Below are 14,211 nucleotides of genomic sequence, written 5' to 3'. Positions count from 1 at the left end.
GGGTTTTGCATCACTGATCATGTTCTGCTGTAGGTCAGCTCCAAGAAATGAATTCCTGCTATGCTTTCCTTAAAAAGTGGAAAAGGAATCTGACCTGCACAGCTGAAATGGAAATTTTTCATTCAAAACATGCCTGAAACTGGATGCAAACAGAAAGTACGTCCAACACAGCGTTTATTTTTCAGTTCCTCAAGCCTTTCTCTTAACTTTTAGAAGACCGATGTTGATGTTCTAATGCTTGGAGTTGGCAATATTGAAAACAATCAGGAAATACAAAAGAAAAACAACATTTCAGTATTCTTTTATTACTGGGAGGTTTTGACCATTTTTGTCATGTGGTTTGCCTAAAATAATAATAAAAAAAATCCTTGTTTGGAACCGGGACGGGAAGAGCAGCGTGTTTATTTCATGTATGACTCATCAGCTCGGTGTTGATACACTAAATGCTTCAGAAGCTAACACTCTATAGAGATGATCATTTTTAATATAAAACAGTAAATGTTCAAAACAACCATTGCTTTTTTTTTTTTTTTCTTCTCCCCATTGTGGCCAATAAAACAGAAGGGAGGCCACACAGTTTACATTTTAATAAAATTAAGTTATTTGGTGCCACGTTATTACAGTCTTTATTGGAAAGTGGAATAAATTGCACACAGAGGAGTCATAGGAGGGAGAAATCACTGCGAATAAACATAGATTCTGGGATGCATTTATTTGCTGGTTGCATCTCAAAGGAGGAAGGCTTTCCCGGGGAACACGGAGGCGGCCTCGGGGAGGCCGCTCAGGGTCGCTTCAGCCGAGGAAGAGCTCTCTGGGTGCCTCATCCAGCTGGCGTTTTCCACCCATGTCCTCTGAGAGAAACCTGTCCCGCGGCGGCCGGGGCAGCCGGTGTCCTCCTGGCAGGGTGAGCCACACACGTGGTGCCCGGGCTGGTGGCCCCAAGGGGGTTTAGGCGAGCGCCAGGGCGCACCAGGAGTCCTGCCGCAGTGGCACGCTCAGCCCCGGCTGTGGGGCCATGCTGCTGGGGGAGAAGGGGTAGTCCTCGGGCTCGAATTTGAACTCGCCGTGGCCGCCGGCCAACGCTTCGTCCGACTGGCTCTGCGCCTGCCCCGGGAGGGAAGGGGGAAGCCATTAGAAAGCCTGTTACGAGCTAAGGATAATTCTCCTGCTTATCCTGACACGGTGGTAGGATGGTGACAGGTCATGGACACAGTGCCTTATCCCTGAGGCTCGCCCCGTGCGTCGGAGGCTGGCCAGGAGGAGTGCTCCTTCCCCAGCCCTGTGAGCAGCAGGCAGGGAGAAGGCATCCCGTCTGTTATTTATTGACTGAATGTGTCCAGCTCAGACATCTCTAGGCACATGTCTATTTTTTAAGAGCACGGCGCAAATCATTTACCCGTTTCAGCCAAAAAATCTCTCACATGGCACAGTGCCTGGCGCTCAGGCTCTGGGGCCGAGCTCCCCCTGCACGTCTGTCCAGCTCGAGGGGTCTTAGACCCCGCACGGAGATAACACGGGGCACAAAATGTCCACCTGCGGGATGACTTAGAGCCATTTTTTCCCCCAAAAAGCTGAAATACCACCCTGCCCAGCAAATCCTCATGTCACAAGCGTTGGCATGCCCTCAGGGGTCTCTGTGAGTGCTCAGGGCTATAAAGAACAGATAATATATGGCCAGGAGGTCTTTTTTTAGGAACTACAGAGGTTTCCACCCAGGGCTGATCCCACCGACTCCACAGGGTTGCAGCTCACTGGGCAGCCCCTCGGTGCAATTAGGAAGTCGCTCAGCCTCATCAAGGTCCCCAGCAATTACGGAGGCAGGTGGAGCACCCACCCCAGCGGGTGACAACCCCTGTGCCTTACCTGGGACACCGCCACGATGGCTTGTCCGGGATACTGCGAGGTCGTGCTGGGCTCGGACTTTAAAGTGACCGTGCTGTCTGAGTTCGTAATGGAAGAAGGGGAGTTCGTGGCCGAAGTTGTAGATCCTGGAGAACAACGAGCACAGGACGATGAAGAAAAAGAGATGCTGCTCTCTTTCTTCACCTCGTCTCCATCAGGGTAAGGGTTTGTATTTGGCTGCCGCGATGCTGATGGAGGAGGAGATCCCATTCCCAGCCTGGCTGTACGAGTCCTTGCACAGGCCAGAGGGGCAGATGCTGAATGTGTCACAAGCCCTCCCCCTAACTCCTAACCACACCACTCCCAGCCCCTATTTTATCCCATTGCTCACTGAAGCTCAACCTGCTGGAACCCAGGTGCTGCGGGGCTGGAACTGGGTGCCCACAGTGCACAGGATCCCTTTGGGGACGTTACACCAATGTGGTTTCCCACCCCACATCCTCCTCTCGCTTGAGGGCTGCGCATAAACGAAGGCCCTGTAGCTAAAGCAGTCATCGGGAAAAAAAAATGTTTTTCCTAATCACAGTTTCTTGCAGAATGAGCACTGGTGAGATGAACTGTGCCCCAAGCCCCCGGGATGGATGGTAGCAGCACTATACCTGTTGAGGTTTTGCCTTTGGTAATGTTTTTAGGCTTCCTTTTCCTTGTCTGGATGCTTTCCTTTTTCATGGCCAGAGGTCGTGGTACCTTGACATTCATAAAGTTTGGAGTCATTAATATTGTATTTTACTCATCTCCTTCCCACACACGTGTTGCCTTCCTATTTTCATGCTGTACTTCATGCAATGCACCTAAAGTCCTTGTCCTTCACTGAGTGCTATTTTTCTCTGCGACAGGCCTTGGCTGGAAGATGTATAAGGCTAACAGCTAAGGCTTTCCCACAAATTTTGTTTTTTCCTTTATTTCCTATTTTCCTTTTCCTGATTTATTGGCGACCTTTATGACAGGGCCCTACTAAATTGCTCCAACAGCCGGGGCCTACAGGACTCGGAGGGAGCAGTCATGGGACATAGAGACTCGAACCCTTATGGCAGAAGCTTGAAGAGGCCTGCATGGAGGGGTGAAGTCTCCTCTTGGATCATGGGCATGTTACCGCCAGTTCCCATCCTCTATGGCTGAATGTTATCAGCCATCCTCCAGGCAGACTCTTTAGCATCCTCCACACATCGCTTAAGTACCCCACCTAGCAGAGAAATGCCCCTTGTCTCCTGTCTGCGTTTGGGAAGCTTCAGTCTCCAGCTACTGGAGTCTCGTGGGCTTATTTATTTATTTGTTTGTTTGTTTGTTTATTTATTTATTTAGAGTAACTCTTGGCAAACAAGCCAACTAAAAGCCACACAGTGCCAGAAATCTCTTCTACAGCCACTTCCTGAAAGCATTCCACTTCCCTCTGAACCTTACTTCGGGTAACTCCAGTACAATGAGCTTGTTCAAGGGGACAGCACTGGTTTTTGGCTCTTCTGGGTCTGCTCTAGAGGCTGTCCCCTCCAGCCCCGGCGTCCCAGCCCTGCCGGGGGGATCCCAGCACCCCTCGCGCCACGCACGCGCTCCTCACCCCGTGGAGCTTCATGTACAACCCGCAGGCATTGCAGACGGGCTCCCCTTCGGCGTTCCTTCTCCAGAGGGTGGTGTTGGTTGTGTGGCAGTTAGTGCAACATAGCCCAGCACGTCTGGATGAAGACTTAAAGGCAAGCAAACAAACGTGTGAGTGCACACACAGAAATGGCAAAATGGGAGGTTTCCTTTCCTACAAAAATAAAATCCCCATTTACAATGCTTTCCTGGAAAATGTGAAGCACGAAAGATAGCCAAATTCAGAAAGAAATTACATTGAAATGCAAACACTCTAATTTGCAAGAGCTTTATTTATTGAGCTCGATAAACCTGGCAAATGTCCTCCTGATCCCTTTCACAAACTCCCAACAAGTGTGATGGACGCAATCAGATCTCAGCACAGAGCACTTCTGTCCAGGAGACTTAGGGAAAGAGAAGGAAAATACCTGCCAGGCCTTCAGCACTCCAATGGCTGCTGCAGAAAGCTGCTGTTGCATTAACTGAACTTTATTTCTGTTCTTCTGCACTCAGAGCTACCACTAATGTTAGCAACGTCCCGATTAATCTCTGCTTTGAGACACTGGAATCAATTGGCTGAGCTGAGCAGAAGCAAGCTGAACTGGCCCGTGATGGGACGAGGAGTTTTCCTCCCTGCACGTCTCCCAGATAATCTGTTCCCTTGCAGGCTGCAGGAACACCGTGCAAACATTAACTAATTACATACTTTGTGAGTGCAGTGATTGCTGGCTCCCAAACGTTAGCATTTCCAAAGGAAGAAGGGAAATATTCTGGCAGAAGCCGCAAGCTAATTTCTGACAACTGTACTCTGAGCCACTGGAAAATTCACAGGTCTCCTTGTCAGCTTAATAGCATTTCATTTTAATGTCTCTAAACTCTTCACATTTGAACTATTTTAATAAGAGGCTTCAGGAAGTACAAAGATACCAGCGACGTAAGTAATATCGCAGGCTCTGCACATTCAGGTATTTGAATACATTCTTCAGCACTGAGAAAAATCGCTTTGGTTCCTCTCAAAGACAGATGATAGGTGATGCAGGCAATAACGAACTCCCTGTTTGTTTATTTTTCCATTACCGCTTGATATCATAACTAATCAATATGATGAATGAAGTGGGGTGCGTAGGGATAAAAATGAAATGTTTTTACAAGGTTAGCAGTCCGAGATCAGCTTTGAGTTTCAAGAGATATGAGTGACGTGCCCAAGCTTTGGTTCACTGGTTGCAAAGAGGTCTCAGCAACTATTTGCAAATAATGGTATTGCTTGGAAAATGATTTGCTTTTCAAGAAATAACCAGGCAAAAATAACAACATGCTGAGCTGTGAGCAGACAAGCTTGGCACAGAGGAGGTTTTTACAGCAATTCTTGTCCGTAACATGGGACACGGTGCCACAGCAAGATCCTGGACCAGTTACAGAGATTTTTCGAAGCTTTTCAGCTACCAGGGCTGAGCCATTCATCCCTGCAACCAGTAGGGACCTCAGCCCAGGGGTGCCACAGGCGCGAGGGGGAATTTGGAGGCGTTCAGCCCTGCGGTATCGGTGCCCGGCAGGGGCTGGTGAGATCTGTCAGCACCTGCGGATGGAGGAAGGCCAATGCAAAGCACTTTGGAAAGCCCCAAAATTTCTGGGCAGCCCCTGGGAGGAAGGGACGCGCTGTCCTGATGTCACAGAACGTTGTGCTGTCCGCTGGGGCATCAGCGCCTGCCTCCGTCTGCATCTTCTGAGCCGTGTTCTGTGGGCTGCCTCCTCCCTGCAGAGCCCGGCACGGCAGAGGCCATCCTCCATGGGCAGACATCACAATTTAAAACCCAGAAACCCTGTGAGAACCTGGCCCTACACCACAGCTTGCCAGTCCGGCAAGAAAGAGACAGTCAAGGCTACTTTTGCTCACTGAAGGACGAGGGTACAATACGTTATTGCTGGTTTCCCAGCAGTTCCCTTAAAAGAAAGTGCATTGCTGCCTGCCTCCACCCCTCTGCCTTTGTACAGCTCTGACCTTGTCTAGGAAGTTGTTGACTTCAACATTGTGCTCCAGTGTTTATTTATACAAATGCACCGTACACTCAAACAAAAACTCCTCACGGACCGGGCTTGACAGCCAAGCGCTGCCGATAAGCTCGAGGAATTGGGAGCCGGTGCCTATCGAATCAGCCCCGTGTGGGCGCTGCTTGGGCAGCCTGAAAACTTCGTGGCCAACAGGGCAGGTCCCTCCGAGGGGGAGACCCGAAGCCATAATGGACTTTGCTTTGCCTGCTTTTCAGAAGTGAAGAATAAACCACAGGGTTTCACAGGGGAAAAGAAGCCTCTGAACCTCCAGAAGGTTTAACTGATGACTGTCTGTCCCCCTCGCCAGCGGGACAGGGGGGAGCTGATGTCGGTAGGAAAGAGGCTGCAGCAAAATGTGCTGAGATTCCCCTGCTCAGCTCCTGGAAGCAGGCAGCTCCAAGGTTCAGAGCCACAAGCAGCAGCATTGTCTGAGATACGGCCTTGCCGTTGTGGCTCCGGGCACCTCGGAGGAGAAGTGAACCGCAGGAAATGACGTCCAGGAGAAAGCCAAAGCACCAACCATAAACACTGCACGGCTCTGCGATCCCAGCAGATTGCACCAGGGCTGTGATCAGTCCCGTGCCCACCTTCCCCAAAAGCATCAACAAACCCATGTATTGCGAACTACAAAAAAAAGGACAGCCTGGAGAAACAAACAAACAAACAAAACCAAACACCACAAAACAAAACAAAACAAACAAAAAAACACACAAACACTGAAAATTTAATTTCCAGAATAATCCTCCAACTCAGGACGATGGGAGCTGCTGAGCACAGGACAGCTGCTGCATCTGTCCCCCTGCTGCACCACGAGCTGCAGCTCTGCTCCTAACTTGCTTCTGCATCGGGGGAATTTCACGCGCAAGAGTGGAGCCATCCAGCTCCATCCAGGGGCTGCTCTGGGATGGTAAAGGTGATCTGGCTTCTAGGACTTGGTCTAAGGTATAATTTTGTGAAACATGCTGAGAAACTTTAGCCAGAAAAGAGCCTAAAAGAAAGCACTGCTCTCATCCTCCTCTAAGGTAAATCCTTTCTGCTGAAAGCCACAGTGCTTTGCGTCCAGAGGCAGGCTCTCGCAAAACAGCTGTCCCTGCTGCCTAGAGGATGCTGCCCTTATCACAAACAAACAAAAAAAGAAAAAAAAAAAGAAAAAATGAACTGGAAACTACATCGCTGTTGCTAGCCCTCTCCCATGCACAAGCAGGCTGAGCACTACCAAGCCGCAGGACGTCATCCCCGCGGGGTCGCATGTGCCACGTTGCGTTTGCCAGGGCTTTCAGCGGGACTTGCTTTGTGAACACACAAGTCAGAACAACCGCGGCGCAGCGCCTGCCTACAGAACAAAGGTCATAACGTAAGGGCCGAAAGGCACCATTTTTCCTCTCTGCGCCTCTATTTCACGGCGTTGTGAAACAGCCTGGCTCATTGTTCCTGCACCGTGCGCTCCCGCCCTGCCCGCGCGGGTGGGGTTACGCAGGGATGTTGCTCCAAACCCTTCCCGGCAGTGGAAATGTTATGGGGGGCAGAAACATCCCAAGGACAGGTAGATCCCTGGGTGGTGGGTTTGTAGAAAACGCCTGGCACCCTCTTATCCATCAGCAGTGGGCCCTCCTTCCTCTGATGGAGCACAACTTGTTGCAAAACGGCATTTCAAAACCTTGGAAAAATCCGAGATTTTGAAATGTTTCATTTCAAAGTCAGGATGGAAAGTCAAAAATGCAGCCCCTTCTCTTTTCCATAAAACAAAATCCCATCATGTATTTCAACCTCACTGAAATGTTTCCCCTGGATAAGGATATCAGCCATTTCATGTGGGCCTTATCATTGTATTGATAGACAAAATAATAAAGCAGTTGGAAATGCTTTGATATTTGTTTCATGGGAGTGAGCCAGCAGTCTTAATTCTGTGAACCAGCATTCTCCACCAGAAAACACAGCTGAAATGTTTACTAAAAAAAATGCCTCACGGCTGCTACTGATGGGGCAGAGCCAGCAGTGACAGAGGAGCAGGCAGGGGGCTCGGGGACCCCAAGCGCTGCTACTTGCCGTGGGACTTACACCCAGCCACACAGGGAGGTGCCGGCACCGCTCCGGCCGCAGCCTCGCCACCGTCACAGCAGGCATGCAAAGGGGCCGGCTCCCTTCCCATGCACTGAAATAAAATACCGAGTAACAGCAAGACCTGTCCCAGAGCTTTGGCGGAAAAGCTGCTCTAAAGAGACCGGGAAATTCAGCCAGAGCTGCATTTTGATGCCAGTCTCCAAAATGCAGAGTTTGATTTAAGCTTTTGCACCCGTCTTTCAATGCACAGCTCATATTTGCGCCAACGAAATCAGCAGCGTAACTCTGAGATTTGCAGCTCAGGGGAGATTTGAGGGTGCAGATTTAATGTAATTACATTAAAAGAGACTACGAATGTTTGGTGAGACGGGCAAATCCTTTAGGATAATGCAAAATGTTTCACAGAAACACATTGATTTTGGTGATGTGTTGTTACAGCATGGAACAAAACAGTGTGATTTTCAGTGGAGCCGCTGCTCATTTCATTTTGCAAACAGAGTCAAATTTCCAGGCTCACAATCAGAATGAACCATTTATTCGGTCCCAAATTTGTTTCTTATGATTTTTTTTTTACACCAATACTTGCCACTGTTGGGTTACTGCTAACAATTTGTTTTGCAACACACGAAAGAACTGCAGGAATACACCCAGAGTGAAAGCAAAAGGAACTCCCAGCTGTTCCCCAGCACGGCTCAGACAAACATCCTGTTTGTAATGACTGCTGCTGATGACAGGCTCTGAAACCAAAACTGTTACCACCAAATTTAAACATCCCAAAGTGATCGTACAAAAAAAAGGAGGTGCCTGTCCTCTCTCACGACGGGATCCCAGTTAGAGGAAGCCCAATACCACGATGTGGGGGGAATTACTGCTTTAACCTGCAGAGAAACTGGGAACTACCAAACCCCAAATCCTCCGTGAGGAGCGCAGGGTTCCAGGCATGGTATCTGGGCCCCATCCTGCTCCCATCGCAGCCCTGCCTCCTCTTCAGCTACTCTGCCTAGACCCTGCGTGGCTGCATGGACATACCAATTATTGTCATAGAAAGAAAGCAAAGTGCCTATGGTGGGAACGGAGCTGGGATAAGCCTGCAGAGCCCCTCACATCCCCAGATAGGAAGCAGGGATGTCCGGCCCCGCTTGGATGCAGCACAGCCCGGGATCCCTCTGGTCCCTGCTCCCCCATCTCCACGCCGGCCATCGGCCGTGCCAGAGCAGCATTTTCCGCAGCTTCACTCATCTCCTCCGTGCTCTGACCTGTGACAAGGAGCTCCGGCACTGATGGCATTTAACCCATGGGAGGACCGAGGCTCAAACAGGCCCTAACACAGAGATCCCAACAGTGTGGGCACCAGCACCAGCCCCCTGGATCCTGCCCTCCAGCCACCCCAGGGCACAGCAGGGGATGTCTCCCTCTTACCAGCCTCTTCTGCGGCTTGAGCGGCCGGTTGATGCCGTTCATTTTGTGGTAGAGCCCGCAGGCGTTGCACAGGTAGTGCCCGGTGCCATCCTTCCTCCAGAGCGGCGTGGACATGGCCCCGCAGTTCACGCACTCCCGGCCGTCCCCGGGGAACTCCTCCAGATACTCTGGAAGAGAGACCCAAGGCACGCGGGTCAGGAGCCGTGCCCACTACACCGTGCCACCCGCGGCGTGGGGACCTTGCAAGAAAGGGTCCCTAATCCTCTGTGCCCCACTGCTCCTCTGCAAGGGGCAATCCCTGCACGCCGGGAGCTTGCCTCCACCTTGCATAGCATAGAAGAAAATACTTTATTCCCCCCCAACACCCTCACCCTTCAATATTTGCTCAAAGGCAGCACATTCCCCCATCCCCACCCCAAAACCCCCGAGCAGAGCTGAGCTGTCCGGGGGTTGGGAAGATGCCGGGAGCCCATCCGCGGCGTTATCCCCGCGCAGGGCGCAGCCAGGGAGGTAAAACTATTTTTAATGAACACTACGGGGATGATAAAGCGGGGAGGGAGGACAAAACGGGGGGCTTTTCCCTATCTCCAGCGAGGCGCGGTGCTCCCCGGCGGGGCACCCGGGGCTCCATCCGCGCACCACCCCCGGCTCCGCACCCGGCTCCGCGCAGCGCCCAGGAGCGCCGGGCAGCCTCCCCCGGCCCCAAGCCCGCTGTAGCCAGGCTCCTCCGGACTTTTCTTCCCCTCTCCGAGGAAATCTCGGAGCCGCCCGGCCCCAGCACGGTGCCCGGGGGCCCCCGGCCCCAGCGCCGCTGCGCTGCGAACGGGCAGCCCGGGACGCAACCGAGAGCCGCGGGTCGGGCTCTTTCCTCCTGCCGCTTTTCTTTCTCTCTTCGAAATAACTTCCTTCGTCCCGAAAGTTATTTTCTTCCAAAGAAAAATACGCTCTTTTTTTTTTTTTCTCTTCATCTGCGATCGTATTAAAAATGATCCAACGGGGGGGAAAAAAAGGCAAAACAAGAAAATGAAAAAGAAAATGAAAAAATATAATAAAAATAAAATATAAAAAGTTAAAAAAGAAAAAGGTCGCAATAATTCATTAAATGAAAGACAAGAACAGTTTACGCTACTTAAGAGCGGTTTACACTATTCAAGAGCAAAAATAAACGGCAGAGAGGACGGCGGTGTCTATTCCAGGTCCCAAAACAGTAAATTCAAAGCGTAGAAGGTTTTTCCGCGCCATCACCTCCCTCGGCAGGACCGGGGCGATCCGTCCCCGCACAACGCAACGGATTTTCCGAGACAAAGAGAAAATCTGGGAAGCCAACCGCTCCCGAGCATCCCCGGCGTGGGAGGAAAAGCCGAGCCGGGGAGGCAGCTCGGCGGGGAGGGGGCCGTCTCCCCGCTTTACTTTGTTCTTGGGGTAAAGATAAGATAATTCGGTTCACCGCAGTAAAGATGATAACGCGGCTGAGATCTTGAAGTGGCTTTTAAAGGGCTTTGCGAAGCACCGCCGGAGGAGGCTGGGGAAATATCCCCGGGGCTGTAAACCGCGCACACGGAGGGTCCTTTTACATCGGGACCCGAAAACTTTGTTTGCTCGCCTCTGGGTTTAAAAGGGCTCTCCGGTGTGGATGCAAACGAATTGCGGCGGGGTTTATTGTTCAACGCCTGGCTGCCTTTCCCTGCCTCCCCAAAGGCCGCGGAGCGGTGCAGCTGCGGACCTGTTTGGGCGAAGGCGAATTAGGAGACCGAGAGTCTGTCCGAATATAAACTCATTTACCACAATAAATTACTTAAAAGGGAGGGAGCTATAAATCTGCCCCGCTAATTTAAACACAAGGGTAAGTATTGAAGCCCAGGCACAAAGTCGATATTGTGGGAAGGAGATATCGCGGGGGGGGGGGGGGGGGGGGGTAAGGGGGTGTCGAGCGGCCTCTGCTCCTCTGTCCTCGGGGGGAATTGCTCTCCTTTGAAACGTGCTCTTTGCCCTCCGTGTAACACAAACACACACGCACACAAACAAAACACCTCCGTCTGGGGGCAGCCAGCCGCGCACCCCATGCCCGGACCAGCTTTCCACCCAGCTAAAACCTCTCCCTCTTTTTCCCGTCGGGGCGGCTCACCCCGGAGCTGGGGGGGATGCTCCAAGGACCGGGGGGGGGAGGGGGGGGGGGGGCTCACGGAGCCTTTCCTCACCGGGAAGGGGACGCCCGGAGGCGACGGTGAGGGGCGACGGCGACCTACCGAAGGTGGACCTGCGGCCGGGCAAAGCCGCCTGCCTCGTCTGCAGGCTGTGCAGCACGCTGCTCTCAAAGTGTCCGGCCGTCCAGGAAGGAGGAATGTCGGGGGTCACGTAGGCGGGGTAGGGGCTGGAGTAGGACCCGTTGACGGAGCGCACCAAGGCGTTGCCGTACTGCTCCCGGCCCCCGCCGGCCAGCAGCAGGGGCCCCTGGTAGGCGCCGTCGCGGCCCGGGGGGCTGCTGCCCGGGGGGCTGTGGGGGTAGGAGAAACCCGACGGCGGATGGGGGCTGCCGGCGTTGAAGGAAGGGGCTTCGCCGCTGCTCTGCGCCCAGCCCGGGGGGTTGCCGAGGTGGCTCTGGTGCGGCTCGCAGCCTTGCAGGTAGGGCAGCGTCTGCAGCACGGAGGGCACCCGGGTGGTGGGCACGTAGACGGGCGAGCCGGCCGACGAGTGCAGGAAATTGCTGGAGTCGTGGGAGTAAGCCGGCTGGCCATGGCTGGGGGCGAGGGCCAGCCCCTGATACATGGTCCGTCCTCGGTGGCTGCGGCTGCTGCTCAGGGCCCGGCCGGCTGCGCCCCGACGGTGCCGAGGGGCTCACTCAGAGGCACCTGGAGGGAGAGCCCAGAGCCGCGGCTCAGCGAGGCCGGAGCCCCGGCCCCGTACCCGGTCCCATCCCTGACCCCATCCCCATCCCCGTCCCCATCCCCATCCCCATCCCCATCCCCATCCCTATCCCTGACCCCATCCCTATCCCCAGCGGCTGTGGGGCTGGGACCCCTGGAGCCTCCGGCCCCGCGGTGAAAGCGCCGCTCTCCTGCCTCAAGCTGGGGAGGGGGTGTGTTATTTTTTATTTTTATTTTTCATTTTTTTCCCCTTAAACTTCCCTCTGCTCCCCTCCATCCCGCGGGGGATCCCGCGGCGCCAGGCCGAGAGCAGCGGCCGAGCCCCGGCGTGAATCGGCCTCCGCTCCGCGGCCCACCCGGCCCCGCCATTTCCAAGGGTCCTTAAAAAAATAAAAACAATTTTTTTTTCCTTTTTTTTTTTTCCTTTCCTTTTTTTCTCCACTGAAATCTTTCCCTTCCCGTCTTTTTCCGAGCTCCAGGCCTGGAGCGAGCCCCGGGCCCTGGCAGGCAAGGAGCTGCGGGCCGTGCTGCAGCCCCGGTGCCCCCCCCGCCGCCAGCGCTCCCCATTTTTTGGTCGAAAAGCGAAATAAAGCGACCGAACCAAGTCCTCCGCGACGCACGGAGCCGGGGGACCTCGGCCCCCAAAAAGAGCATCCAACCCCCGTAACCCACCCCCCCATCTCCGGGCCGCTCCTCCGGGACAGGTACTCACATTGCAGCGGGCCGGGAGCGGAGCCGGGCATGGCCGGGTGGGCATGAAGCTGCGCTCAGACCATCCAGGGCAATCCCAGGAAAATAATAAAATAATAATAATAATAATAATAAAAATTAAAAAAAAAAAAACTTTCCGGGGGAGGGGAGAAAAACCACAACCGCGGCCTCTGAGCAGAAAGGGGCCGGTGCTATCCCCCCGCACTCGATCCCTCCCTCTCTGTCTGTCCGTCCGTCCGTCCGTCCGTCCGTCCCCCGTGGGTGCGTCCCCGGCTGCGCCCGGCGGGGAAGTGGCGGCCGGGGGCGGCGGCGGCGGCTCTTTACGGCGGGGCCCGGGCCCCACGTGACGGCCGGCGGGGTAACCCCGGTCCCGGCAGGGGTTGGGCTCCTCCCGCCGTCGGGGGGGGGACGGGGGGGGGGACGGGGGGGGACGGGGTAAGGCCCGGAGGCTCCGCTCCCTCCGGGGTGGGGGGGACGGGACACGAGCCCGGCAGCGCGACCCCCGCCCGGTGCGCCCCGGGACCCCCCCCCCGGCTGATCCCCCAGTAAGGATGGAGGGGACCGACCCGGTGGGGGAGGCTCCCTGCTTTGCCCTCCCCCAGGTGTTTTTTTGGGGGGCCCGGGAGGAGGGGGTGCCGTGTCCGTCCCCCCCCCCCCCCCCCCTCGTCTCACCCCGGTTTCCCGCAGGAACCGGCCGCGGTTGAGGCTGGGGAAGGCTCGGCACGCTTTCCGATACGGGGTTTCGGGTAGCAGGGGACGTGGAGAGGGGGTTTTGTGCCCCCAGCGAGCTCTCCCGCTCCCCCCTTGCACCAAAACCCCATAATCCCGGGGTTGGGGGGGGGGGGGGGGTGTTCTCTCTCACCCCTCCTTGCCCTGCCGACGCTGGGGCGATGCTCGCAGCCTCCCGGCGGTGCAGAGCCGCCCTGAGCCCCATGAGCAGCTATCCGGCCCCGTGAGCAGCTATCCGGCCCCAGCAGCTATCCGATGAGCAGCTACCCGGCCCCAGGACACCTATCCGGCCCCACACCGTCCCGTCGGGGCCCTGTCAGCCCCGAGCTGCCCCCTCGCAGGGCTGCGGTCGTGCCCCCGGGGGGCTCGGGGCCTCCTCCTTGCAGCCTCCGGCCGGGAGGCTCCGGCCTTGCGACGGGGACCCGCAGAGGGCCGGGAAACGACAAAAAAAAAAAAAAAAAAAAAAAAAAGCACTTTTCCCTAATTTTCCCCGTCGGCGCGACCCCAGGAAGGGGCGGCAGGAGGGGAAAACAAAACACTTACACCCCCGCTGCCCGCATGGCCCGGCTAATCTGGCGGATTTAATTCTGCTCCGGTGCGGTGCCGGTCGCCTGCCCCGGAGCGAGGAAACCGTTTCAGCCTTATCCTTTTTTTTTTTTTTTTTTTTTTTTTGTGCCCTTGGGACGCGCGGGGCTCCCTGCACGCCGGCTCTTTGCTCCTCGGAGAAACGGGGAGAAGCCGTGCTCGGTCTCCCCCGGGCTCTCGCTCTGCTCTCGGGCCTCCGCCGCCAGGATCAGGCCCTGCTCGGCCCCCGGCTGCGCTCCCGACGCCCGCTTCCAGCCCCGCAGCGGCGGCGGGGTCCCGGCGCCCAGCCCCGGCTCCGCTAGGGACCGGCGCTGCGGGA

General features: G+C 55.1%; 1 protein-coding gene across 2 annotated transcripts; it reads right to left on the bottom strand.

Annotated features, from left to right (window-relative positions):
• Window positions 1–372: 372 nt before the first annotated feature.
• GATA5 (GATA binding protein 5) lies at window positions 373–12,864 on the bottom strand. 2 transcript variants are annotated; one of them, XM_048074772.2, is made up of 7 exons: window positions 12,580–12,864; window positions 11,202–11,852; window positions 9,004–9,170; window positions 3,458–3,583; window positions 2,502–2,589; window positions 1,864–1,988; window positions 373–1,104 (listed from the first exon to the last, which is right to left on the bottom strand). In XM_048074772.2, exons 2-7 carry the CDS (start codon window positions 11,767–11,769, stop codon window positions 949–951), a joined length of 1,230 nt encoding a protein of 409 aa, XP_047930729.1. In that variant the 5' UTR covers window positions 11,770–11,852; window positions 12,580–12,864; the 3' UTR covers window positions 373–948. The 2 variants fall into 2 exon arrangements, with proteins under 2 accessions (XP_047930729.1, XP_047930731.1); XM_048074774.2 differs by having other exon boundaries at window positions 11,250–11,852; window positions 12,580–12,861.
• Window positions 12,865–14,211: the final 1,347 nt, after the last annotated feature.

This window comes from Anser cygnoides, chromosome 16, assembly GCF_040182565.1.
Source record: "Anser cygnoides isolate HZ-2024a breed goose chromosome 16, Taihu_goose_T2T_genome, whole genome shotgun sequence".
NCBI lineage: Eukaryota > Metazoa > Chordata > Aves > Anseriformes > Anatidae > Anser > Anser cygnoides.
This window is presented reverse-complemented; position numbering and strand designations above follow the sequence as displayed.